The 27,991-nt window shown below is 39.4% G+C and overlaps 1 protein-coding gene across 1 annotated transcript; it reads left to right on the top strand.

The window, feature by feature from the left end:
* The first annotated feature begins 1,504 nt into the window (after nt 1-1,504).
* Nucleotides 1,505-27,938, top strand: LOC104963967 (collagen alpha-1(II) chain). Its single transcript, XM_010792664.1, has 41 exons — nt 1,505-1,572; nt 1,766-1,810; nt 2,162-2,207; nt 4,123-4,167; nt 5,421-5,474; nt 6,566-6,619; nt 6,731-6,784; nt 7,504-7,557; nt 7,801-7,854; nt 10,365-10,409; nt 11,194-11,238; nt 11,696-11,803; nt 11,964-12,017; nt 12,107-12,160; nt 12,765-12,818; nt 13,037-13,144; nt 14,133-14,186; nt 14,326-14,433; nt 15,132-15,185; nt 15,336-15,389; nt 15,979-16,032; nt 16,134-16,187; nt 16,759-16,866; nt 17,024-17,077; nt 17,178-17,231; nt 17,408-17,461; nt 18,849-18,902; nt 19,254-19,307; nt 19,402-19,455; nt 19,660-19,713; nt 20,502-20,555; nt 20,763-20,816; nt 20,944-20,997; nt 21,617-21,634; nt 21,913-21,966; nt 22,550-22,612; nt 22,761-22,926; nt 23,659-23,768; nt 24,712-24,792; nt 25,549-25,731; nt 25,901-27,938. The coding sequence occupies exons 1-41, from the start codon at nt 1,535-1,537 to the stop codon at nt 26,048-26,050; spliced, it is 2,763 nt and encodes a 920-aa protein (XP_010790966.1). The 5' UTR covers nt 1,505-1,534; the 3' UTR covers nt 26,051-27,938.
* The last annotated feature ends 53 nt before the right edge of the window (nt 27,939-27,991 follow it).

Genomic DNA, 27,991 nt, shown 5'->3' on the forward strand with positions numbered 1-27,991 from the left:
CAGAGAATGGTTCAGTATGTAATATCTGTACAGTATGAAATTATGAACACCCAAACAGGATACTGGCACGCAAACGATGTCCTGGCTAATTGTAAGAGCATTGGTGACTCGTTTATGCTTTCAAAAGTTTTAGTTTGCAGTGTGAAGAGCCCTGCCTCTGTTTAAGTGCAAAGCCTCTGGGAGGTTTCAATAAGAGCTGTGGCCCTGCTGCTGGCTGTCCACTGATGAATTAGTCTGTATACACTAACACTCAGTAAATCAGAGAACCTCAGAGGGAAACTCTGGGCCTTGATTTGATTGCCCTTTGTGTAATTATAATGGTGTTTTGCTTTCAGTTCTGACCGCTTTTATGATTGTCTCTTCCTCGCTCTGCCGTCTGATTTTTTATTTATGTTGTTCGTACCGCCAATGATTTGGGCAGGAGGAGACTCGGTCTAGCACTCAGGAATATTTCACAAGTCTCTCCACCGACACTTATCATCCCGACTACAGCCTCCCTCCCTCCCTATCAGCACATACAGATAAGTACCTTTTCCCACGGTGAAGGCTTTTAACTGCCTCGAAGCCTGGAGAGAGTCCCACCGATCGCTCCAGCAAAACCCAACTCTGCTTCCCTCTCACTTGGGGAAAGTTATATCCTCACTATCAGCGTCCATCATCTACCTCCCCCGGTCCATCTTCACAGAGGTCCATCGTACATCAGAGGGGCGGCGATGACACTGTGGCCATGCAATCAACGGCGTGACAGCTTGATAGAGTTTCATGAGCCGCCTCTCATATCCCGTCACAAAGCATATCTGACAAACCAGCAGAGAGAATTCATCAAACTAGTAAGATAGTTTCCTGGGTCTGATAGAGATAACGTCTAATATTTCCACAAACAGAGTTGGTTAGCTCCAATGTGGTATATTTAGAAAAACAATAACAGCTTTATATGTCTGTGTGTTGTGTTTTGGGTTGGTTGATTGACAGGGGAATTATTTCAAGTTTGTGAGAAGATTGGAGTTTCTTAAAAAACTGAAATTGACTGTATATCAGTCTTAAAGNTCTGAGATATATGAAGCATTATCAGAATCAGAATACCTTTATTCGTCCCACAGAGGGGAAATTTGCAGCGTTTCAGCAGGAAGGAGCCACAGACATCTTAGTGTTGCATATCTGAAATGTGTTAAAAAGGTACCAAGTTATAATATAATAAACAATATGCAAAAACAAAAAAGTTACATCATTTTCAAAAATACAGATCAAATCAAATCTACAAATCAAATCCTGTAGCAGTTCTTAGGATTTAGCAGCCCGGTATAAATTACAGTTATTAAAGATGGCATATGTATATAAAGTATATATTGCACATAATATACCACATAACATTACATATCATTTCTGCTTATAAAATTCAACATAATTTCACCCAGGTTAGAAATATAAATCAGTAAAACATACAAGGTAGCACAAAGACAGTTTTATAATAGATATTGATTGTCTGCAACCATCACTAATATCTGAACCTCCTTGAAGGGAAACAGGGGGCCGGATGGACGCAACGGCAAACCAGGACCCAGAGGGAGCAAGGTAATACAATACATTTAATTAACACAATAAAGACTTATTGATATTGCCTGATTAGAATTAGAATACGCATTATTCTTTCCATTTCCTTTTTCCTGACAAATATCTGGACTTTTAGATACCTGTGCAAGTTTCTGTGTATTCAACCACAGTTATTAGGTATTGATGTTGCCCTTTCTCAATGCTTTGTCTCCAGGGCCGACCTGGACAGAGGGGCCACGTCGGCCAACCGGGTCCATCGGTAAACTGAAAGCCTGTCGCTAATAATTTAAGATGTATTAACTCCTGAATCCTATATAAATCTGGCCACAAAATGCAAGTCGTAAATATTTGTTAATTGTCACATTTTGGATTAAATGTTTATTTCTGACTCTTAAGACCTTAAGAGTAGTGAGGAATTAAATATTTTTCATGTGTCCATCTCTAATGTAAAAAGTAATAATCCTTTTTCTGATTTAAATGGCTTTTATCCTCCTTTCTAAGTCCTTTATTTATTTGGTTCAAGCTGTTAATCAGATGCCTCTTAAGGTTACCCTGAAATTCTGGATTTGTTTATATATAATTGTTGTTTGTGTGTGTGTGTATCTGACAGGGTTTGCCAGGGCCACATGGACCAGAGGGAGCTGAAGGAAAGCCTGGTACACAGGTTCCCATTCTCTATCATATTTCAATTCCATCACCTGTAAATGTTGTCTGTATCCACTTGCTCCTATCACATACTATACAAGCATTTTATATTGTAGTTTATTATTAAAATCATGACTTATTTACTCACATTAACTGTCTCAGTTTAAGTCCGAAGTTAGAGGCAAACACTGGTGATAGGTATAGAAAGAAGAGACACCTCACTTCACATCATCACACACTTCACTTCTTTCTAAGAAAAAGGCTTCTCTGAATACAAGATTTCCTGGCTGTTGGATGAAATTTAAAGAAGTGACACACTGAAACGCTGCTGAGACAGAAATGCCCTCAAACTGTCAAACCCACTGCCGAGTTGAGTCCAGGTTACTCTGATTAGGTAATTGTAGCTTTAGCCAGCAGGGGGCAGTATTGTGTGAGAAGTTGTATGTTGATGTTCAGCTCTACAGTAAGTTGTGCAGTTTAACAGTTCGTGTCTCATGTCTTCATTAGTGTGTTGTATCCATGATTGAGAGAGCACATCACTGTGAGAATTGCCTTATTCCAATGGAGGAAAACATTGCAAAGTGTTCATCTTAGTACTTAACACAAAAAATGAAGTGTAGAATTGAAAATGACATTTCTGCTTTCTTTGTTTTATATGATGTTTTGCTGTAAGTCAGACTTTGAAGACGTCACCTTACCCTCTGTGAACTTGCGATGGGAAATTAACATGTGCCATAAATGATACATCATTTAATCATAACAAATAATCAACAGATTAATGTGGCATGAAAATTGTTATTTGAAATTATAAATTGGGGTTACTGAGTTATAAAAAGTCACTTGTTTCAAGACTTTGTGTTGGAACACATTGAAAGAATATATTTTAAAATGGATTTTCCTTCTTGCCAAAGACTTAGCTAAGAAGATCCTCACCACCACCTTATCTGACTAGTGTACGTATATATAGCTACAGCCATTGGAGAGTTAGCTTAGCTTAGCATAAACACAGAACACAGCTGGCTTAGCTCTTTCCAAAGGCGACAGAATCCAGGAATCAGCAGCAAAAAAGCTCACTAACTTGTCTGGTAAATCTGTTTGAAACACAAAGTGTATACAGATGGGATTGTAGGTGTGGGAGTTGCCCGGTGACTTTGTATGTCTTAGTGCTGTTATCTTCACCCTAAGGTTACCACATCCGAGAAACAGTCCTTCACATAAATACCCTACAGGTCTTTTGAACCTTTTATACAGAGCCTGTCTCCCCCCTGCTGCCAGTTTTTATGCCTTAGTGGGGACTTGTCACATCCTGTCACCTTGATGTCACTAAGCTTTTGCACCTCAGGCATGAATGCTACAAAGTGTTAGTGAGAAGAGGGCATCAAAGCACCTGCATCACACCTCTGGCCTGGTAACTGGTATATGGAGACTCCCTAATTGTTTTTGTGCTTCATGTTCATATTTCACAATGACTCTTATCTTAAAGAGGCCCTTTGGGGGATTTCCCCTTTTCTGTAGTGTGTTATAGGCTGTTGTGCATGTAAATGGTCTGGAAAGGCTAAAATCCCAAGGTTCCCTCCAGAGGCAGTTTCTCTCCCCCCACCCCGAAACACCTCCATTGGACTACATTATTTTAAATTTCACAACATAGTGACATCACTATATGCCCTTTAAACATACTGTATGTGGTTTTGCTGCTGTTGACAAGAGCGAGAGAGTATATTCCAATGTTGTGGCTGTAGCTTTATATTCATGTGCAGATCAAGTGTGGCATCTTCTCAGTTAATTCAGATGAAATGGCTTGATTAGATAGAGATACATTTAGGAGACTTTATTATTTGATGATACTTACTATTTCCTCCCAAAATGACTTTTTGCAGTTGGGAGAAATTGCATTGTTGGTATTTTCTCCTTGTGTTTCTGTTTCAGGGTCCCTCAGGTGCAGCTGGCAGTGCTGGCAGTAAAGGAGCAGCGGTAAGAACGTTACCCTCACAATGACCTCAGCGTTCATTACATCATCCCTCTAGCTCTGCTTTTTTGACTTTTTGCCAAGCGCTGCAGGGTTCAACAGAATAAAAGCCCTTCTTACAGTTTTACAAGACAGCCCATGATTAAATACAGCAGGTTTTATGGATTAATGAGCAGGCAATCACAACAAACATGAACAGGAGAGAGCTGAACCGGCTACCAGCAGTTAATGGTATCAGGTGTGTTCACTGACAGTGGCAAGGGCTGATCAGGGGTCATGTGAATCCATGTGTGTGATGCAAACACACACATGGATTCACATGACCATATATAAATCCTAACATTACACCTAAATTGGATTGTTGAACATATCAAGTATTACATTATTACATGTCAGATGCTTTTATCCAAAGCGACTTACATACTCAATACTGTGGACAGGAGCAATTTGGGGTGAAGTGTCTTGCCCAGGGACACAACGACATGCTGACTGCAGTGGGGTTTGAACCTATGACCCCCTGATCCGAACACCAACGCACAACCCACTGCGCCACACGCCTCCCGACACTGTTCCAATACTGTTCCAATGATGGAAAGACACAGTTGTCTTAAAAATCATTATTCTTAAATCATCATTATTTTGCTTTATAATCAAACAAAACGGCCCAAACAAATGATGTGTCCCAATTAAGATACTTCAGTTAGTACCCTATGTATTTCTTTTGACAAGTTCTGCTACGTTGCCAAGATAGCGACAGCTGGGGGGTAGAAGTATCCATATTGTTACACTCGTCCAGCTTTTGACTGTTTATGAGATTTACTGTTTAAGAACTGCAGATGCACAACTGCTGAATTATCACTTTGGTTTTGCCAAATGAACAATTACGACAATTTCTCCATTGACTGCTTAAGTTAACAAAGACAAATGTAGCATTTTAAATGTAAAAGTCTTAAATTAAACTCTTAATCACCAATACTATTATCCATAATGACATTTATGGAGTAGCCTCATGACTCCCATCAAACGTAATGGCAGATAAACGATGAAATGGCTGAGAAAGCACAAGCCATAAGAAAATACACTGCATCAACTCATATAAACCAATACCGCAACAGTTCAGTGCACCTTGATTAACTTCTAAAATGACAGTTTGTTCCACATTTGCACTTTTAGATGTTTGGTCTCATCATCTCTTTCACTTCTTTAAGCCTCTTCCCATTTCTTAGCAACTTTTGTATTACTTCTCTTACTTTTCTAGGGTTTTCAAGGACTTGCCGGAGACAGAGGAGCAGATGGCCCCCCAGGTTCTCTGGTAAGCTTGTTTTTATTCTCTAGTTGTCATTTGGAAGACAGAGTGGAGGATGACAGAAGCTACTGTGTGAAACTGAGCTTTTTGGAGAGGAAGCAGCGAGGCAGGAAGTCTGTAGATGAGCAGATCCTCTGAAGCATAAAGCTCGAGAAGGAGAGGATTGATTGATTGTGAAACAAATGTTTAACTCTCTGAACAGCCAAGCAGTTTTTGGGCCGTTTTATTGTTTTTGTTGCTCCTGACACATTTAGCTGTCTTTGGCATGGTTTTTCACTTCGATATGTTCTTCCTGGACTCTTGTTGCTTGAAGAATAGGACAAATAAATCATTTGTTTTAGTTTAATTGGAGAAAAAAGGAATCTATTTATATACAACATTTTAATGTAAGTGTGTTAAGTGTTATCAATATAGGGGGAAACATTGCATTTTATTTTTGTCGCAGGATCTGGTTTGTGCAAATGGTTTATTTAAAATGACACGTGTCACCATGTTTAAATAAACATGTAGAATTAAACAATTTTGATCACATTCAAGCTGAAAGGTCTTTATTTGTATCGCAGACTAAATCAATCATCACAAGTGATTTGTTAAATGACTGTTGGACATTAGAAAATTAAACAACATTTTCAGCTCCCATATTTTGTATCTATAACAAATTATGCAAATGTTGGTTTGTTTAGGGATACAGAGGGTTAAGTCTCAGCTGACACAAAGCTGTGTCTTAGAAACACTTACGGCCCTTCCACACTACAGCTTCAAAAAAAGCTTGGAGCTGGGCGTGTCTGAAGCTTGGGGATTTTATTCGAGCACCGCGACCAACAACCAATCACATGAATGTCCCGCCAGATGTTCTTAGTTTCTCAAAGTTGAGCTTTTAGCAACGAAAAGCATCTGAGAAACTTAGCTGAGCTTAAACATTGTGGTATTCTCAATCGTCTAATCCAATTTCCAATCAGATGGCAAACAAGCATTTGAAACCCCAGGAAATATACGCTTGATCTCTGCAGTCCTGTAATCTGATTGGCTGAACAGATAATCAGATGTTATTGACTGCTTCTTTGAACCTTTAATGAGAGACATCTTTTATCTGTCAGGGGCCACCAGGGAAACCAGGACCTCCAGGATCCCCTGGAGCTCCAGGAGAAAAGGTGAGTACACAAGCCGATCGGTCATGACCTCCATTACACCAACACACACAGACATATGCTGTGCTGTACGTGTGTATGTTGTGTTATATAGACATGTGTTTTTTTTCTCAGGGTTTCACAGGGAAGCCAGGCATGGAGGGACCTCAGGGCCCAGTAGGCATGTATGTAAGTGATTCTTCAGCGGGGCACATACAGGGACTGCACCTGTACCTTTCCATATCAGTACATCAAGTGTATACTGTAACATCGCACATTAAAACCTGTTCATGTTAGACAGTTTAAACAACATTTTGATGGTCATGTAAGTAATTCAAAAGCTTTCTACCAAATAACTACTGCATAAGGACTTGCTACGGTAACATAATGCAAGATGATAATTCACTTTTGAGTTGACGAATTGCTGTGTTTATATATTATTATTAAAGAGGTTTGTTATACATATTTCAATTAAGGCTATTGTACAAGATTGGGCATTCAACAAAGCAATACAACATTATGAGGGTAAGGTTAGTGTAAGCTCATTATAGGGTTAATTTAAGTGGTTTTTAACTGATTTACCTGATTGAGTTTCGTACCTTGTTCTCCTGTAAAGGACATTGTTTATTAAACTTTTAGTAAGTTGTTTCCTATTGAGAAAAGTCTTCGTTCTTCTAAAAGGAAGAGGAAATTATGGAAGACATTTAAATATACAGCAGTCCTTGTAAATGATATAATATATGTTTTGTTTTGTAATTATCTTTTAATGGTATTTTTAATGTGCCTTGAGCCATACCCATTGTCATTTTTCAACCTTATTTCCCAACTGTCGTGTAGTGCTGGATGAGCCAGTGAGACATTAACTGATGATAAACAAATGTATTTTATATTTGTTCTTCAACCATCAGGGTATCCAGGGAAACGTGGGCATGCGAGGGAATCCAGGGTTCATGGGAGAAAGGGTAAGCTCATCCTACTGTCACCTATCTCGAAAAATAAGCCTTGTCAAAGTTAGCTTTTTTCCGATTGAAAAAGGAACAGGAAGGTTCCTATCAAACTTGTTGTTTTACGCGACATAGGATATTATTACTATTCTTATTATATTTTTGAAAATGCAGATTATTCTTTTTAGATGTGCTTTCTGTCTTAGCAAAAACACCATCAATAATGAGAAACAACACAATTCATTTTTTTCTCTGCACCAGGGCGAGCAAGGTTTACGAGGTTTACCCGGGCCTGCGGGGAAGCAAGGTCCTACAGTAAGTGTCTGAAGTTCATTTTAGATTTTACTTCTGAATATTGTTCAGGGGATTTCATTGAGACAGCCGCTGTGATTGGGTCACACCAAGGAGAGTTTGGTGAATGAAAGTAAACCAGTGAGGTGTGCAGGGACTGGCTTCTGATGAAGGCGAACAGGTCACAGCGATTGATTTTGTTGGTCATTGGTGGCAGAGTAAAGTCAAATGTCCTTCAGCTTGTCCCCTGCTGTCATCAGTGCCAGGTGATATCCTCAATCCTCAAAAACGGTTCTACACGTTACAACTTTCTTCCAATGTGTAGAATTGTTGCTATGAAATAGAAAGACATATGGAAAGTATACAATAAGAAGTAACCTAGATATCCCCAAAGCTTCTCAACAAAACTTGTGTTTGACAAATTCACATGAGAAACAGGAATCTCTGGCTTACCATCTCGCTGTCCGGTCACCATTGAATGCATTTTGAATATTAGTTTTTGTATTTGTGAACAAAACACAACTTTGGATGCATGGTATTGAAACTGTCCAACTAAAGAAAAGAAAAAGAAAAGTTGGACAGCAGAGAAATCAACATAAGCCCGAAAGGGAGTAGAACAAATGGACCTACTTTGACTGGTTGTTGCTTATGATCCCTAACTTTCTCGATGACTTGGCTACAGATTTAGGTTTTCTAGGGAGTGAAATAAGAAAACTGTGAAGCTACACCTTTAATTGAAGTAAAAACAACAGGTCTTCTACACAGGACACATGCAGAATTAAACTCCAGCAGAGTTGTTTTGCTGCCTGTCCCCAAACAGACCTGTATGCAATGACAATATTTATTTTGTTGTTATTGTGATAATACGACTATTTATTTCCCTTGCCTATACTGATGGACTTCCCTCTGCTTTGGTGAAGTTGCATATGAAGCTGAAAGGTCAAACTTTTGTTTTTTAAAACTCTGCAAAGTTTCTGTACCCGACACATCCATCTTCTTCCTTTTTGGTTGGTTAGATTTGAGAATAAGAAAATCTGCTTGCATGGATGAAGTCACTTTCACTAATGGAAGTTCACTTCCTGTCCACAGTCCTCCCTCTATTTGTGCCTATACTTGTGTTGGGGGGAAATCCATCAATCTGTCATGGAGCGAAGTTATACAGTGCTGAGAGGGATGATTGATCAGTGACCGGCTTCAATTCCTCACACTGTATCAAACTGAATACTTTTGTGCTCACATCCATGAATGCACTGAGAGCAACACATTGGTGAACATAGTCCTGCCAACAAAAGGGACAAATTGAAAACCTGAGCCAGGTTCGGCTTTTTGCATATTTTTTCGAAAAAGTATCAGGTCCACACTTGTCAGAGTGGATCAAATGTAATTCGATTTCTAAATAGTAGAGATGGCCAAACCTTGTTGTCCAAAAGTAAAAACATCTGTTAACCTATGATTATCTGTTCAGTGTAAAAAAAGTCATCCAGTTGGTTTTTTTCAAAGGTAATTTTGTGATCCAAGTCCAAGATATTCAGCAATCACCAACCAACAATAATACTTACCGTAAATACAGAATGTGATGGAAACTTCTGAATCAATGGAGACGAGACTCAGAGAGACACGGGGAGAGCAGGAACTTTGATGGCAAACACTGATGGTTTATTTGGAGCTTTGGCCGGAGAATTCACAAGACGTGCTGAGCCACGAGTTGACCCAACGGATGCCAAACCAATTCTGAAGATCTCTACCCCAGACCCATGTATTTAGCTGGTTCTGAGAGAATAATCAACATTGTGGATAACAAGATATAACCATAACACCCCTATCAGCTGACGCCAACAGGCAGGAACAGGGAGACAAAACACTGAGAGCACAGCAGCCAAGGCTACAGCTGCCTGGTCTCAGACAGGAAAGTATAACCTGATAAACTGATCAAAAAAAGTCAAAGTTATGGGGCCAGGAAAATACGTCCCCAACACAGAAAGGATATTTGTCATAGTTAGTTGGATGTTTATATTCATCACTAATAATAATATAGAAATAACTAATGCATCAGGGCATTTAATGCACACCTACATAAAGTTTCAAGTTACACATGAGTACAAGAAAAGGATGCCAACTCCCTCCATTCTTGCCTCCAAACTTCAGAAAGTGGGCATGACTATGTCTGTTCATAAGTAACCTCAAAAGGGTTAGAAAATGTGTCTAAACGGCATCAAACACGACAATCTTTAGGTATATTTGTATTACACAAGAAGAAAACAAACTTGTATAGTGAAAAAGAAGCACTTCTATCTTTTTTGCCACAGTTTGTGGAGTGCTTGAAATTAGCAATTATTTGTATTGAATATTTAGAATCATTTTGTTAGACCAACAGAGACTTTTCTTCTGTGCAGTTTTGAAATGTTTAACAGGTACAGGTGGGTGGGTACAAATGATATACCTTTATTTAGCTTATACAAATGGTATTTTGTGCTCAGACTAAGGTGTTAACAATAAGCATGTTCTGACTTGCTGTGTCTGTTTTTCTTCGTCAGGGATTCCCAGGTCCTTCTGGAGAAAAGGGGCCCCGGGGACCTCAGGTGAGAGAGACCTTTAATGGAAAAGCGTGTGCATTAAGTAAGAGAGAACTACATATTGTGCTTTTCTTACATGTTGTTGCAATGCCTGGGGCTTTTGGGAAGGACAAATTGAGGCTTAAAAATATGAGAAGACTGATCAATACCTCCATAATCTTCAGTGTGGTTAGCTATGAATCTTCCAAAACTTCCAAACACCTTGTCCTGGACATAGTTTCTACAGTATAAACTGTGCAACAGTACAGTAGGCCCACACAAACTGCAGAACACCGGGGCTCTGGGAACGCTCAAAATGACTTTAAATTATTTAATTCCCATTTAACCTGTTAAGGGGCTTTTCCCCCCGTTTTTTTTTTCACGAAACTGTGTCTCAGGGCTTCTTAAAATGTAATAAACTATTCATGTCCTACTCATTTAAGAAACTCAGCTAACTGATGATATGAATCATGTTTACCGAAACAAAACACAAGTCTTACAAGAAGCGTCTAAATGAGCCTTGAGCGAAAAAATGCTAACGCACAATAATATTTACCTTGTTTATTAAAAATAAAAATAAAAAATATTTTTTAAATATATACTGTATATATATTTTTTTATTTTTAATGTGGGAAGAGGGGGGGCGGCGCCCCTATGGGTCGGCCGCCACTGAGAATAGTGTATATTCACTGCTGAGATCCAGTCTAACAGAACTAATGAATACACTGGGAAACTCATAACTATCAGACTGGATTTTCAATTTCTGTTTTCTTATCATCCAGTGACTTGAGCACGTTGTTGTTTCTCACAGGGTCGGCCTGGAGATGAAGGATCCAAAGGGATACCGGGCCCACCTGTAAGTTAAACAGTAAACAGGACACAATTTTTTCTTGTTTTTCTGATCTGGTAATTGCTAACTTAAAGTGCAGAGAAGGCAGTTGGTATGAATATTGAATACATATAACTGAATACATTTTGTGAACGTAACGTAGTCAGTGATGCAGATAATGTACAGCATCACTCACATTTAATGATTTAAACTTCACATATCTAGCAAATGTCAACTGTCATTCTGATTGTTAAAAACAAATTTACCGTTTTGTAAGCCTGGCTGTGTTTGTGTCTATTTGTTCACATGTGTGCTGACATGTGTCTCATAAAACATCTGCCAATTGCCCTTTTGAAATGCTCTATTGATCTAATTGAGTCACATTTGACATACTGTTATTGATAAATCGCACATAGGACACGCTGAGAAACCTAAGCTTGCATTACATGATTTTGACCTAAGTGATATAAAATCTATATTCTAGGGCCCTCCGGGTATCCAAGGTGTTGATGGAGCAGCTGGAAAACCTGGACCTAGAGGAAGCCAAGGGCCTTCAGGACCTCTGGGGCCACAGGGGCCAGCAGGAATCCCAGTGAGTGGGTACCTAGCATCATACCGCTTTTATTTAAACAGTACAGATTGTCTGGAAATATGAGAGTCCACTAATATGTTCATTAAAGTGTCTGACTACCTGGTTGATGAGTCTCAACATCAAAAGGTTTTTAACCCCCTTGTGTGTTTAATGTCCTCAGGGGCCACAGGGTACTGATGGCTTATTAGGAGCAGCAGGGGAAAGAGGAAATACGGTAAACTACAGTTCATAAGAATCATGAGTTGTGAGTCTTTTAATGAATGTTTTTTATTCAGTTACTAATACTGATTCTGATACCTGTAGGGTCTACCTGGCTTGCTCGGGGATGCTGGCCCCCCCGGACAGAATGGACTACAGGTTTGTTTAGTTCAATGGTGAAGTAGAGATGGGTTCATGCTTTCAATTTCAAAATAATTGATTTCTTCTCATGCCTTACTTTTTCTTGCACTTCCAACTGTTTCTAAAATGGAAACACATTGAAGAGTATCCCATGTGCTGTAAGTGCACACGTTTTAGTGTTTAGAACAAACAATAAGCTGATTTAGTTTGCATATGTTTTTGGTTGAAGTTAAATCTAATGATCTGCTGCTGACTCGGACGGCAACATTAGAAGGTACAAAGACCACAGCAAATAAAACACTTTAAATTCTGCATAAATAAGATTGTAGATGTACTGATGGCATCCAGCCTTACTCTTACAAGTGAATGCTGTGTCCTTAGAGCTTTTTAAGTGTGAAGAAATGGCTTTTAACGTTTAGCAGAGAATAAAATAATTGTATTGTAATAGTCTAAAACTGAGAACATTCATTATTAATGAAATGTTTACAAAAGGAATCCACAATTGTATTCAACACATTGCTCTTGGTTCAAACACCACCAGCCGTTACATCTACATTATTCAAGGTCACCAGAGCACATTTGAATCGTTGGTTGATGAATGTTTGAACTTCTGATTCCTCAGGGTCTCCCTGGCCAAACAGGACATGAAGGCCCAACTGGACGGAAAGGAGACCAGGTCAGTGATCACCGCAGCATCCTTTCTGAGTCTTTTCATCATTGGTTGCTCATACCTCAAAAACACCAAGAATGTAAGAGTTGACTTTGTTTAATGTTGAACAGTCTGCCGCTTTGGGTTTGAGGGAATTAAACTCCCTGACGTCCAGCTAGCATTTTAAAGCCTGCAGTCAGACACTTCATCTGTTTCCAGTCTACTTATGTTGCCTTGTTTGACAGGGGGACCATGGGTCTTGTGGGAATCTTGGTCCTCCAGGCCTTCCAGGAGAGACAGGACTCGAGGGCCTAAAAGGCTTACAGGGCCCGTCTGGACCTGAGGGTAAAGAGGTAGGTGCATTTATCTGCTGTTTACACACACATGTTCAACTGCTGTCTCATACTGTAAATGATGAGCTCATAACATCACGCTGTTAACTTTACAGCCTCACAGTCCAAACTATGCTATGGTGAACAGATGTGTTTGTTGTTGTTTTTTATTTCCTCGTTAGCATTAATGATCAACGTCAGACAGAATTTCTATTTAGGTTGCCTCGTGAAACACTTGTAGAAATAAAAGTTCAGCATCTCTGTTGCATAAACCGTGAAATTAGATTGTGATGATGGCAGTGCTTAACTCAGATTTCCTATGAGAGGATTCAAATGTTGATTAAACAACACTAAGGTGGGCTTTCTGAAACATTTACTGTGTGTAGTCCAGAACCGTTCTCCTAGTACCGGTAATTGCTTTTTTAAGTAGTAAGGTATTTTTAGAGAGTCCTAACTCAATGTAAAATGTTGTAAAATAAAAAAACGACAGGGTAATGCTTGATCAAGTGCTCCTTGGAAGGTCCTATTTGCCAAGTTGGGAAGTCATTTTTCTGACTTCCCTTTGTTCATGAACTTAAATGGATGCTGCAAAGAAAAGGTATTTATTTTAATGCTCAATAATCATAGTAGTAGTATTACTGCTGACAAAAAGAAAAACAAAGATTACTAATGGCGATTCATTTTACAGGCAGGTAAAACATGACAACACTCTGATGGTTGGCGCTTTTGAGTGGATTTGATGGTTGCAGAAATAATTCAGGGCTCGTTGTTTAACTCGGATGGTTTTACACATTTTAACATTGCTATGAGCTATTTCTGTCTTTTACTTTGAGGCTGTGAAAGTAGTGTGACGACAATAACACTTAATTGTCAGATCTAGTCAGAACTTTTTCAAAAACTATAATCAGCAAAAACTAAAATAATCTTTTGGTATAAATCTCCTTGCCTTAATCTAATTGAAAAGTGAAAGTTACTCAACTCCAGACCCATGTTTTATCCTCCTCCTAAGGGTGATGTCGGGTATCCTGGGGAACCTGGAGATCCTGGACCAAAAGGGGAGAAGGTACATTCACTTCACTTTGGTTTGTTCAAACTGGTGAACATTGTTTTCTATTGTGCACGTCTCTAAGAAGGGAGAGGGTTTTGTTGGTTTGACTGAGAATGATGTATGCAGTTTCTGATCAGACTGTTACTGTCGGCAGGGTGGAGTGGGTCCTATAGGACTGTCGGGTCGAGAAGGCCCCTGGGGAGACCTCGGAGAAAATGGCCAAAGGGGGCCAAAGGGGGAGAAGGGCCACATTGGACTCATGGTGAGCACAGTATTGGGACAATGCTTAATTTGTTTTTAATATTGTAATGACACTACATAATGCTTACATCCCAAATGTTTGTATTTGTGGTATTGGGATGGAATTATATGATGCAGTGTTCCTTTAAAAACTCATGGTTTTATTTATTTAAGGATATTCATTCAGTCCAGTTATTTTCTGTATTTAATTTTCGTTTTTAACATGGATAAGTAAAACATATAATCAGCTCCACTCACAAGTATTTGAAATCCAAATGGCCATTCAAAACAACTTTATTAATCCCCAAAGGGTCAGCTTGTACACCAAAAAACCAGTGTACCAGCATACAGACTAACAAATGGACCAAAAAAGGATATATGGAGCATTTTAAAGTCTCTTCCAAACGGGGATTATTGATTTTGAATGGCGATTATTTTTACAAGCAGGTAAAACATAACAACAACTAACAGCGCTTTAGAGTGGATTTGATGGTTGCTGAAATAATTCAGGACTCTTTGTTTCACTCGGATGGTTCTAATCTAGATAGTCTTAAAAAATAGTAACTGAATATTACTAAGATGAATTTCCACACTTTTATTCTGTATCACTCTTTGGCTGTGTCTCTGTTAGGTCTTTCACCAATAATCAATAGCTTGGTTTAGGACATAACTCAAAACATATCAGATTAATGATTATCCCTGATGTGGTCCTCCTGACAGGGCGAGCCGGGGCTGATGGGGGAAGTGGGGCCTGCAGGTCTGCCGGGGTTACAGGTGAGCTTGTTTCCAGGAAGTATTGACTCTGTTGATGAGATGCCGCTCAGGGTGGCCTTTCAATTAACCTTTATTGAACTGCCACAGCTATGATTGACATTTATTGATCACACTTACATTCATGTGGTGGTGTGTCTGTGCTCATTTTAGGGAATATTAGGCTCTCAGGGACCCCCGGGGCCAGATGGACCTCAGGGCCAGAAGGTAAGAGCCAACATCTTTCTTCTCTGAGCACATCCTCTCTCTAGCTCTCTTTTCGCTTGGCTCTCATTTCGTTACTTCCCTATTTTAATACTGAATCACGACCAGAGCCTGCCAAAACCAAACCATTGTTCAGTTCGATCTGTACAGACACCTATTATTTTGGCTGTTTGGTGTGGACTGTGATCCAATAGAAGTTTCACATTTTGGTTTTAGATAAAAGAAGTCTCTTTTAAATTAGGGTTCCTTAAACATTGCTTGTCGTTATCAGAATCTAAACACTTTAGTCAGTGATACTTTGCAAAGGAAGTCAATTTGTCCCCAGTCAATTAGGGATCTTTGGATTTTAGTACCATTTTGCATCTTAAAGTAGTTTTCTTACATAGTTTTTTATGCATGTTTATGATCTGCAAAGGCTAATATCGCAAAGTTATCTCCAGAGGGAGTTTCTCTCCCACACACACAATTTGCATTTCTAAACAATGTAAACATTTTGGCCAGTTCTGGTTCTATAAGGGAAACGTTTTAGCACACCTGACGCAGAGTAAATGTCAAAGCAATGGAGCTCAAAGATTTCCTTCCATCTCTCCAGGGGGATTCTGGGCCTGAGGGAATGACAGGACCTCCGGGGTCAGGGGGGCCTCAGGTAATCTCTGGTACCATTTAGGATTTTGCACAACATGATGTACAGTGCAGCTGTGAGAGGAAAGCCATCCATTTGCTCTCTGTTTGTCTGTCCGCACACAGGGGCCGAGGGGTGCTCGTGGTGTCAGAGGAGACTCAGGGGGGCAGGGGCCACCTGTGAGTATCCTCGAGAAGCACCAAAAATATTCCATCTGTCTCTAAAGTTTTCCAAATGACCAAATAAATGTCATTCTGTATGTTATGTTCTCTTGTCGTGCAGATTGCCCTGCATTGGTTGTTCTTAATACTGTCCCTAGCTCTGTTGCAGCGTAGCCGCTAATAGAGGCCACAGTTTTTAAACATCCTTTGATCTTTTATAGTACAAATCAGTAATTAGGGGAATTAAGTGTCAGGGGAGGACTAAACTTTAGTGATTTAGAGAGAAATTACAGTGCTATCATAGTGTGTGGTCCATCTATAGTCATGCAGCATGTCTCCAGGGATGGACATTTTGGTCTGTCAGTTGGTCCACATCTTAGGTCCAGCCAGAAATATTGTCTTGTTGTTGTTTTGGGATGGATGGCAGATGCTTGAAGTGGTGCAGTATTTGATGTCTGCATACTTTTACATCAAACTGAAATGCTTCTTAGTTAAACCCAGTCATTAAGCATCTAACCATGAAGTAAACATTTGCACATTGTACAAAATGTAGTAATTCTAACAATGATCTTTAATGTCTGCATGGCAGGGTCCAGTAGGAAAAGTTGGCCCTCACGGAGACCTCGGGGCGAAAGGGGAAGTGGGGCCACAAGGACTCAAGGGAGAGCCAGGAGCCCCAGGACAACAAGGGGAACAGGTTAGTGAGGCTTTCATGTTTTATCTCTTTACTTATAAAGCCAGAATGCATGTCTGCATGCTGCTACATCTTATTAACAAATACTTTGATGAATAACATACATATTCAGTATGTGTAAACACCCATTAAACAAGCTCAATAATGTTTACCTGTGCAGGGTGAGGAAGGTCTGCCAGGAATCCAAGGACCTCCTGGTCTGCCCGGATTAGAGGTGAAAACTAAACTTTGTCTCATGTGAACTTTCATTGCTCATGATTGCATTTCTTCCCCCTCTATTCATGCTATTTTTTCCTCTTCCTACCATCTTTCAGGGGCCTTCTGGAGAAATTGGACCCCAGGGTGCCCCGGGTCCCACAGGGTCTCCTGTAAGTGTGCGGATGTCTGCAACACAGACACACTTTAGATGATGAAATCGTACTCTGCCTTCAGCAGCTGGTTTATAATTATGGCATTTGTTTGGCCGTTATAAATTATTCAAAACAAGTGTGTGTTTGTTCTGTCTTTCTGATGGAGAACCAAACTAAATATTCCTCTTTTGCAGGGAGTGAAAGGAAGACAAGGAGCTGAGGGCCAACACGGCATGGCAGGGGAGAAGGTAAGAGCCTCATATTGTTGCACAAAGTTTTCATACATTTTAATATGTAATTTGACGTTTTATACCGTCTGTTTTCCAACACATCTAGCTGGAATTATAGTAAAAATATGTAATTGTGCTTCATTAGACCACTTAGCCAAACAATAGTTCAATTTTTTGGGGAATAACACTAATTTCCTTTCTTACTGATGGTTACATTGTATGATCCATACCACTCTCATGTTTGTCTGTTGAATACATAGACTGTATATATAAAGGTTGAATATAAAGCCAGAGCCAGCAGCCAACAGGCTCACATTAGCTTAGCATTAGGACTGGAACGTGAGAGGAAATGGCTACCCTGGTGTTGTGTAAGATCACAAGTTTCCACGTGTCCTGCCTTCATATCTATCCTATCATAGTGGTATCCATCTAATCATCCGACTCACTGCAAGAAAGCACATAAGCATAGCCGCGTTCACACCGGAGTACTTTTCCCACAATAGTTCACCAGAACTACGATATATTTGCGTTCACACCAAAAAGCCCCAGGAACTAAATTTGTTCATGACAACCTTTTCATCCCCTTTTCCGTCCCTGCTGGAGAGCAGGTACTTTCGTGGGAGAAAAAGGTTCCTATGTCTGATTGGCTGGGCGGATTGCAAACCACGACCCGTAAAACTCAAAAAAAGTTTTGTGAAGCCGTCATTTTATTATCCTAGCATTACCATTATTAGCATTAGCATTAGCCCAGCGCAGAAACGCAGAGAGACTAATTTATGGCAACACAAAATAAAACATGGGAGCGGTGGAGATGAGGAGGTGTCGGCGTTCTGGAGATTTACTCGGAAGGCTTCAGTAGAAGCTGCTGGGAGTCCCATCAGCTTCTACTGAAGCCAGTCCCTAACTCCGGGGATTTCCGGCCGGGGATTTTGGGCGGCAGTATACGCCGTGAAGTTGTTTGTGGCCTGCCAGTAAATCCAAAGCAGAAGAAGAAGAAGTGACGTCAGCGGCTTAATTTGCCTAATCCTCCCCATGAATCCTCCCCCAGGGACTTATTCCGGTGTGAAACTATGGTGTGAACGCGATCTGTACAAAATGTCAAACTTTTTCTATAAAGCCTGTCCCCTCCTGATACATGCATTTGAACTATTTTGGGGGGGATATAGTTTTTCGCCAGCAGTTCCATTTCTATACAAGAAGCCCACATTTAACAAAAATGGCATTTATGACAGCAAAGAAGACAAGAAAACACTTGTCTTTATGCTCTTTTATTCACATTATAAAAGGAGCTTCCTTTAATTTGCAATATAAAGATAACAATACAAGTGCTGAAAGTCCAGTTTGAAATTGTGAAAAAGATACTGATTAGCTTTTTCACCATTTATGTTGTGTTTGACCACTACAGGGAAACGATGGCAAGACTGGATCGCCAGGGAGGACAGGTCATTTTGGAAGGAGGGTAAGCTTGTTTCTGTCTTGTAAACAATTAGCGATAAAAATGCTTTTTTAAACAATGTTAAAAATATTGCTAAGTTGATCCACAGTTGCGATGAATTCAACAAGGTCAATATATTCTGGACTTACTTGTACTTTTTCCAACTTTGTGATAAAACACCTGTAGTGTCGTAAACAGGACTTTTTCATACAGATAGTGTGGTGTGTGCACGGGATGAAAAAGGAAATAGGCAGAAGCAGCCAGTCTGACCAATACTGCATGAACAGATTCATACATAAAACATGAGGTTGTTCCGTGAGTGTCTGCTCTTGCTTTCTGTTGCCTCATTTAAAAACATTGGGATGTTGTCCACAGGGGAAACGGGGCAAGGCCGGAGTCAGAGGGACCAGAGGAGAGAGAGGACACAAGGTGAGATAAAAAAACAACCAGGACTCAGGTTTTGTGCTCGTCTGATTTAATTACAACGAATGAACCAACTGTACACCATGTTTTTGTCTTTCAGGGCCAGAAGGGAGACACAGGGCTGTTCGGCCTCTCTGGGTGGCCGGGGTTCATCGTAAGTCAATCTATTTACTTACTTAACATCTGTCTTTCATAGAAGACTATCTATCAAATTAGCTTTGAAACTGTCTTTTTAACAATCTGTCCTGCTTTGGAGAGAAAGGGTTTTTTAAAAGAAATGATTTTGAAATGAAACAGCTCTCTATCGTTCGGTGAATTGATATCAATTTGATATGTGTTTTTTATTTTTGTCAACAAGGGAATCCTGGGTTTACGTGGAGATCTGGGAGAGCAAGGTGACGAGGGGAAAGAGGTAAAGAAACCTGACAAAGATTCAGGGAAATCTTCACTTTCAAGAGCAAGCTTAACTGGATTTGATCTGATTTAGCATATTTTAGGAAGGTTATGTATTTTTATAATGATTAAAGTAAAAAAATAATTGCCTCTGAAGGTTTCTCGTTAGCTACTACAGCTATAAACATACATTTTCAAAAATACAATTTAAAATAAAGAATCACTTTCACTCGTTTTTTTACATTTTGTTTGAAGTAACATTTCAATGTTTATTACTCATCTATCTGTGTTTTTATCGAAGTTTCCAATAAGCACTGGGTCATTTAAATTCAGGATAAGCCTTATGAGAAAATAGATACAAACAAATACTGTTAAAAAAAAACTTATGCGTAAAGAAGAACACATTCTATGTAAGACATATCGGTTCCTCTCCACATAGAACAACCCATCACCTTAGAAAAAAAGGCACTTTCATGCCCAATAAATACAGTGCTTAACAATTGAAAGGCAATGGTGTGTCCTCTCCATTCACTTCCCCCACAGGAGAGGGTAACAACAGCTGGACTGTACATCTGGCTCATCATAGCAATATTCAAAGTGCAGTTTGCTCTATAATGGAAGGATGGCATTAATTACATTATGGTTAATACTGAGCTGTTGTTGTACTCAGACTCATCAGATGCTTCGGCCCGCTGGGCTCAGTTCAGGCTCTGTCAGAACCGTTGTTTTTTAGCACAGTGTGCTTTGATTTTAATTTGCTGATCAGCAGTAAATGTAGAGGCTTGGCTGTGTTGTTTGTGTCCTCAGGGAGAGAAAGGAGACATGGGACTGTCTGGACCACCTGGAGCTGATGGCATGAAGGTAAGATGTTTAATGTGTTCATACGGAGATACCAACATCATGTCTGCAAAACAACTATATTATAATGATTGGCGGTACATGTATGGAGTTGTGGTGGTAAAGCAGCTCGCAATAGCCATAACATGTGTGTTAAACAAAACAGTACAGGAGAAGTATTGAGTATTTTTTCAACTGTGTTACTATTATCCTTTATTTTCTTTTTCTCAGGGTATTCGTGGTTTTGTCGGAGTGCCTGGTCCACCTGCTGTGAAGGGAGATCAGGTACAACAAATTAAGATCATAGATGTATCTCATTATGTTTTCTCTTGTCTTTTGAAGCTTCACTTGTTTGAATATGTGTTTGTGATGTCCAACTTTGACAATGCGCTCGTCCCCCTCTCTCCTTCAGGGAAATATTGGCCCACCAGGACCGAGGGGTACGACAGGGATGCCAGGACTGCCTGTAAGTCATATATAAGTATTTAGCGTGACATCTTAAATATTTGAATACAGTTCCCACATTTTAAATTAATATTTAACCTATTGTATGTTTTTTGCTTTCCTTTTGTTTCTGGTTTTTATATCCCTCTTCAATTATGTTTATAACTCTTTTTTCAGTTTGTATTGTTGCCTTTTTTTTGGGAAATAACTGAAGATGCGCAAAGTTGATTCAGGCTAGGCGTTTTGTACCTATTTCTCCTCGGATATCCCAATTTAAATTCGAGCAGTTCATCTGTCATTTTGTCACTTTTACCAGATTGCCTGAAAATGGAGTAGGCTCAAAAGTGGAACGTGTGATGGAAATGGTTTTATAAGAACTGGGGCAAATACTCTTTTCTTCAGCAGGCTGCCAGTCTTTGGATTCATTCACTTCCCCAGCACAGTGTGATTGTGTTCAGCTCCATGTGTCATAGAGGGGAATAAACCCATTGAGTTAGATGATCAAATCTGTGAAGCCGTGGCTGATGGGTTCATAATGCAGAAAATAAAAGCACTGGAGAGCAATTTGTCCATAAATGCACTTCCCTGTGGAAAAATGATACTAATGAGTTCTTATTCTGTTGTTCTCTCCTCTGGTGCAGGGCATGTTTGGATTGAAGGTATGATATGATCAACTCAAGCACTCACTTCATGTCAGATCTATTACAAATCAGCTCTAATAGACATTTATCTGAAGCGCTGAAAGTCGTAGAGGATTTAACGTCATACTGGTTTACTTTGATGGCACATATAATCATAAAACTGTCACACTTTGCGGTCATAGTCAGCATATAAAGGCATTTACCATTACTGTATTTCCATTTGAATGTGTTAGTAGTGTGGTATTGCCCTGTAGAACAGTGCAGGGTTGTGTTTTGACATGTTCTTCTCCCTGCAGGGTTTGAAAGGCTACCCAGGTTTCCCCGGTCTGTCCGGCAGGAGGGGGCTCCCGGTAAGTTTACATCTCAAATGTATACAATGTCTATACATCTGATCAATAACATATGAGATTAGAGTCGTGTAAATAGTTCTTAGCCGTCACAGTTTGCTTGGTTTAAACTTGATTTTAGCTAACATAAGCATAAAGTCGTTTATGGTCCGTTATTACAGCACTACAGTACAGAGTGAAATTAACTTGTACACCGCTGTCATAGATATAATCAGCCATGACGTTGCACATGCATTTTTAAATATTATTACTTACTCACAGTCAAAAACAACCAGTCTACAACTTTGCTAACACAGCTAAACATTAAGCAAGAGCAAAACATAACTTTAGCATGTCAGCTAATGTTGCTAACGCAGTTCTGTTGCCAACAAAAGTATTTTAACCTGTGCTTTTCATATGTTCTTTCTAATTTAACACCACATTTCCAAAACAGCTCAGAAAACAAACAGCTTTTACCTCTTGATACCATTACTCTATGGATCTATGTCAGTGTATATTGTATCAGAAAACACTTTTCATTAATGTTTTCTCTATATATACTATTTTTGTAGTATATACTTATATGTGCATATTTCCTTTGTGAAAGGGTCCACCTGGGATCCCTGGACCTCCCGGACAGTCACTGAACATGACGCTGACTCAACTCAGGGCAAGCGATTCATGTCTATTGTCCATTTTCTAGTATTAAGTGTAACATGGTTACAATATAAACATAATTCTCATGAGAGCATCTTAAGACAGCAGCGGTTTGCAGTGTAATTGACTGTTTGTTTCTGCTGTGCTCTTCCCTTGTCCAGGATCTGATGTACGTGTCCGATAAGCCCAACTACTCTCTGCTCCAGACTCTGCTGGACTCTCTGCAGCTGGAGCTCCGGCTGCTGCTGGACCCCCCCGACGGCAGCAAGGAGCGCCCAGCCTCCACCTGCCTGGAGCTGTGGCTCTGTCACCCCGACTACAGCAGCGGTCAGTCCCACAAACACTGAGATAACAGTTATTACAGAATCAGACACAGAATCAGAGTAGGTTTACACATACAAGGATTTTGCTTAGGTGTACAAATGGTGAGTAAGAAGAATAAGGTTGTAAAACAGGAAAAAAATATATAAATATTATATGTAGTTATTGTAAAAATGTAAATAAAATGTTTTTTTAAAATGAAATATATACACAAAAATGGAAGTACAGGAAAATGACGTTTATTTTTGTTTAAAATGGTTAAATGAACATGTTAATACTGGTGTCATCAAAACACACTAAAGAATATAAGCTTTAATGCAACACATTTTGGATGGTATTTCTATCCATATGTTATGAATAATTCATACCTTGTTCTTCAGATGTTCAATACATATCAGAAGTGAAGGATCTAATGTATCTCTAGTGCAATCTGCAGTTGCTAGTCAAATTACACCCCTGCCTTGGCTTCTCTTATTGCACATGTAAAATATCACTATTTAAATTCCTATTTTTTATTTTGTTTATATCTTATCTGTCCTAATCCTGTTAAATATGCAGACTTTTTTTTAATACATTTTTGTAAATAAGTTTTTCTTTTAGCAAAATTGTATAGAAAATGCTATTTCTTTATACATAAGGGCATTGGAGTTATTCTGCTCCCAGTGCGCTCAGGCCTTTCTGTCAGCATCCGTTTCCTCCCTGCAGATCTCATTGAGCTCCGCTAACCTTTCTCTGCAGGAATGTATTACATTGATCCGAACCAGGGCAGCCCGGCGGACGCTCTGCTGGCCTACTGCAGCTTCTCCTCCACATCCAAACAGACCTGCCTCCACCCCCGAGACTCTCAGGTAGAAACACATCAGCTGAGACAGGCTGCAGGAAATTGCACCTCTGGATCAATGGCGTGACCGCTAACTCCACTTAGCCCTGTTGTACCTCCTGAATTTCAATTTGACGAAATGTCAGTCAGACCCCACTTTCTTAGTGACTTCTACAGAGAGGACTACACATGTGTCACCTGAAAGTAAAATCCAAATGTTTTCAATTTAAAACATTTGTTGGTAGTTTGGATATGATTTATACCGTATAAGCACATTTTTAATATTGCTTGATTCACTGACTTCATTCCCAATATTCATGGTCTGCCACAAACACACACACACCATTTCTTACACATTTCAGTTTTTAAGGATTTGCTACATGATTTACATAATTGTGATTCATTCCCCTCCAACCGTTCCAATACATACATTTTATAGGATTAAAAACATCGAAGTTTGTTATAAGAAAACAGAAAATAAATTGTTACACCTCAGGTAACCTAATGATTCTAGCATATAACGAAACAATGCATTGCGTCTTTTTTACACGAAAGTGAACAGACTGTAAAAAGCATTCTCTTTTTTAACCCTTCCTTTCTATTTTCAATGGGATCCACTCTTTCATGTTTGCCTCCACTCTTGTTCCTTCAGGAGGTTCACAGACGTTATTATTCTGGTTATTATCGTCCCTTTCTTTACCGCAGTCTACACAAATCACCTCTCTCACCTCTAACACAGTCAATACTACATAAAAATGTGACTCACTCAACCAAATAATAATATGGATTGGTCTCAAATAGGCATGAAGTGAATGCATCGCCCACCAAGCTAGCCAATTTACCTCTGCTTCATGCTTGAGCTGCATGCTAATCCGGAGCTGTCTGAACATTGTTGACCTTCACGAGTCTCTTAAATGGAAGCAGGACCTGAATTCAGATCGGTACGTTTGCCTTCTTTTCTCCGCCTGCAGTTGCCCATGAAAGCCTGGATGGAAGAATTTTCTGAAGAAGGATCCTTTCAGTGGCTCAGCAGGCTGGAGCGGGGCTTTCAGGTGAGAGAAAGCTACCACCAAAACTTAATATGTATTTGTTTATTGGTGCTTTTGAACCTTAAGGTCAATAGAAATACACAACATCTAAAAAATGCTGACATATGATTAACAGATTAATGGGCAAAATCACATGGAATGGATTGTGTCTGCCGATAGCACAATCTGATGCTCATCACTAGCTGAGGTCAATTTAAACTATTTCTTCCGCCAAATATCTGTGTAAGAAACAAAAATGTTGCCTTTGTGCTTATCATGCAATAGGCAGAACAATTGCAATATTCCCTCTTTGGGACGAATAAAGTTATTCTGATTCTGATAAAAAAAAACACTTCAGGCAACATTTAAATATGAGAGAGAGACTGAGTTTTGGGATTTAATTTCACAGTCTGATAGCAGGCAATACATTTGCTTCTGTTTCTTATATACAGTATGTGACACTTGTAATTTGACTGTGACTCTTGTGTGGCTATCTTATTTAAATACTTGCAAATACACATGGAAGCACAACGGTGCTGTTTGCCTACCAGTGCACATAGAGGGCCATTTAACCCTTTGCAATTACAAGGTTTCTATCTGGAGGAGGTTTGAAGCTTTTTCAGTTATTGTTCTTTTCTGTCACACAATGGATTATTTGACTAATGACGTTTGGTCATTTCCATTCTCTTAATGATTGTTTTTACCTTTTAAATCATTGTTACTGTTCTTCCGTACCAGCCTGTATTGATAATCCATGACATTGTTGTTTTTTCTCACTAGTTTTACTATCCAGGAGCTAATGTGGTGCAGATGCGTTTCCTGAGGTTGCACAGCAGCACTGCGCTCCAGAATCTGACCTTCTCCTGCCACCCAGGACATAGACTGGGCCCCGTGGACCGAGACATCAAGTTCCTCACTGACAGCAGGAAGCAGAGTTTTGTCGGAGCAGTTAAAGACTGCGTGGTATGTTACGGGATTTTTACAATTATTTAAATCTAAGAGAAAGCTATGAAATACAAAATAATGGTTTGTTGAAATCAAAGGAAATACCAAAAGTCTTGACACATAAAAATGTTAGGGTTCACAGGAAATGTAATTATGATAATGATGTCTTCTGTCCCCTGTGTCTCAGCCTGGAGAGGAGAGCATTTCTGTCACTCGGGAGTCTGTGTTTGAGTTTGAGGACCTCCAGCTGCTTCCTCTGAGAGACGTAGCACTGATGGGAGGCGGCAACTCGACACATCAGTTCAGCTTCACTGTGGGACCTGTGTGTTTCAGCTAAAGGTGCTGACAAATCAATGCAGTCCTAGAACACCAAGGGCTAGGACTATAACCCGTTCACTAATGGACACCTAGAGGACAACCGGAACATCGCTTCCCTTTCCTGAAGATGTCCCTCCCTTTCCTCTTGTTTTTGGGGATCCGAACTCTCAATTTGAGTGACTCCGTATTCATGAATTTGAGAGGACACAAGCGTCCTCAGGCTTTCTTTCCACGGAGAAGTCAAGTTTGTTTACAGAGACGTTTATCTTGTATTGAATAATTTAAAAATGTATGTCTTTTCTTATCATTTATATACAATTGTTTATTTTTCTCTGTTTGATTTTTGTTATGTATTTTTGGGCCTCTGTCATAGCCGGCCCATTGTGTATATAAAAGCCGTAACAATGCGTTCTGCATGGGAACACAGCTACTGTGGTCCCATTGGCCAGTGACCAGGCCAGTAAAACCCTACGTTGGTACTGTGAGTGACCTCAGATGGGTGACTTTTCTCAAGGTGCGAATAACTTTTTATTTGAAAGATTATTTCTTTAATCCCTAAAACAATCACATGATTGTATGCAGACTTGCTTAGGATGCACCAACCTTCCTCATTTTGTAAAATGCACAAGATAGTTTTAAGAGTTTCATGTTATTGTATGGTTTTACTTTTTACGTCTCAGGTATGATACATTAATGATACAGTACACACATGGGAACTAAAGCTGCTGTTGCTATAGTGAGTTTCTTTAGGTTTGTAGTTTGGCATTAAAAGAAGACTAAAAAAAAGTTAAAGGAAAAATCTGTGAAAAGACCAAAACCAACATTGAGTTGCCATTAACAAGAAAACATCATGCTATTCTTGAACTGTGTGTGAAAAAAAGCAAAAAATGTGGCTAATCAGCATTTTTACCATATTAACCAATAACAAAGATGAGAGATTAGTGACACAATATTTCACTATGAAATATTGTGTGAAACAGAATGTACATTCAGATTGATCTTCAAGCAACCATGTTCCCCAGTTTAAGGTCTATGAAATACAAATGTAGCTGTTGCCTTATTCATATTTTGTAGACTGTCACAATCTACAACGGGTTTAGATTATTGTTGTTTTAACAAGAGAAATGTTAAATTCAAGAGTACTTTGGAGATTGCTTATCTCTGGTATTCTCATGTAAACTAAAGACCAAACTTTAGCAGCCAGTCCTGACACATCCACTTATTTCCACTCCAAACAATACTGTAATGTATTTCAATGTACTGTAAAGATCGTGCATACGTTTGCCAAGTGCAGTAGCCGTGTCCTGCAGAGCTACTTTGTGCCTATCACCACCACTTAGCATTGAGTAATTGCTGTTGACCTGCATTTGTGCCTCAATCCATCTGGAAAGTGCTTGGATCCAGAGAAAAGAAGCAAGCTTTGTATCTTCTCTGCAGCATCAGGATTCCGTGTTTGTGTCCTACAGAGTGTCAGCAGTGAGTGATGAGGGGTGTGCACGGTTTGCAGGCTGAACAGGATTCATTTGCGTGAGATCTCAGGGAGTTTGTGGTCTAACGTCTCAACCAAAACAGCAGCTCTGCAGAAACGAAATAAAACATGCTTATACCAAATTATCAGCTGTAGATATTTAGAGGGTTAGCAAATTCTTCACAAGGCTGATAAGTGCCAGAGCTTATAGCAAGAAAGTAAGAAATGTATGCTTTGTATGCAATTCTGGCCTGGTGTATTCTTTTTATATTTTGATTTGTCTTATCATTTCATATGATTGCCTTAGCTGGCTGAGACTGATCATTGTAACCTTGTTTTGTACAAATTATCATTTTTAGATATTCAAAATGACATGCTGGACATTTTTCTTGCGATCCCCTCATCAGCTCATTCAAAGAATTGTGTCAGCTGAATAAAAAAAAACATAACCTATTGTTGACTCAAGTGTATTTTATCAAAATGATTTGGTCA

This window comes from Notothenia coriiceps, unplaced genomic scaffold, assembly GCF_000735185.1.
Source record: "Notothenia coriiceps isolate Sejong01 unplaced genomic scaffold, NC01 NC01_scaffold00036515, whole genome shotgun sequence".
NCBI classification, from domain to species: Eukaryota; Metazoa; Chordata; class Actinopteri; order Perciformes; family Nototheniidae; genus Notothenia; species Notothenia coriiceps.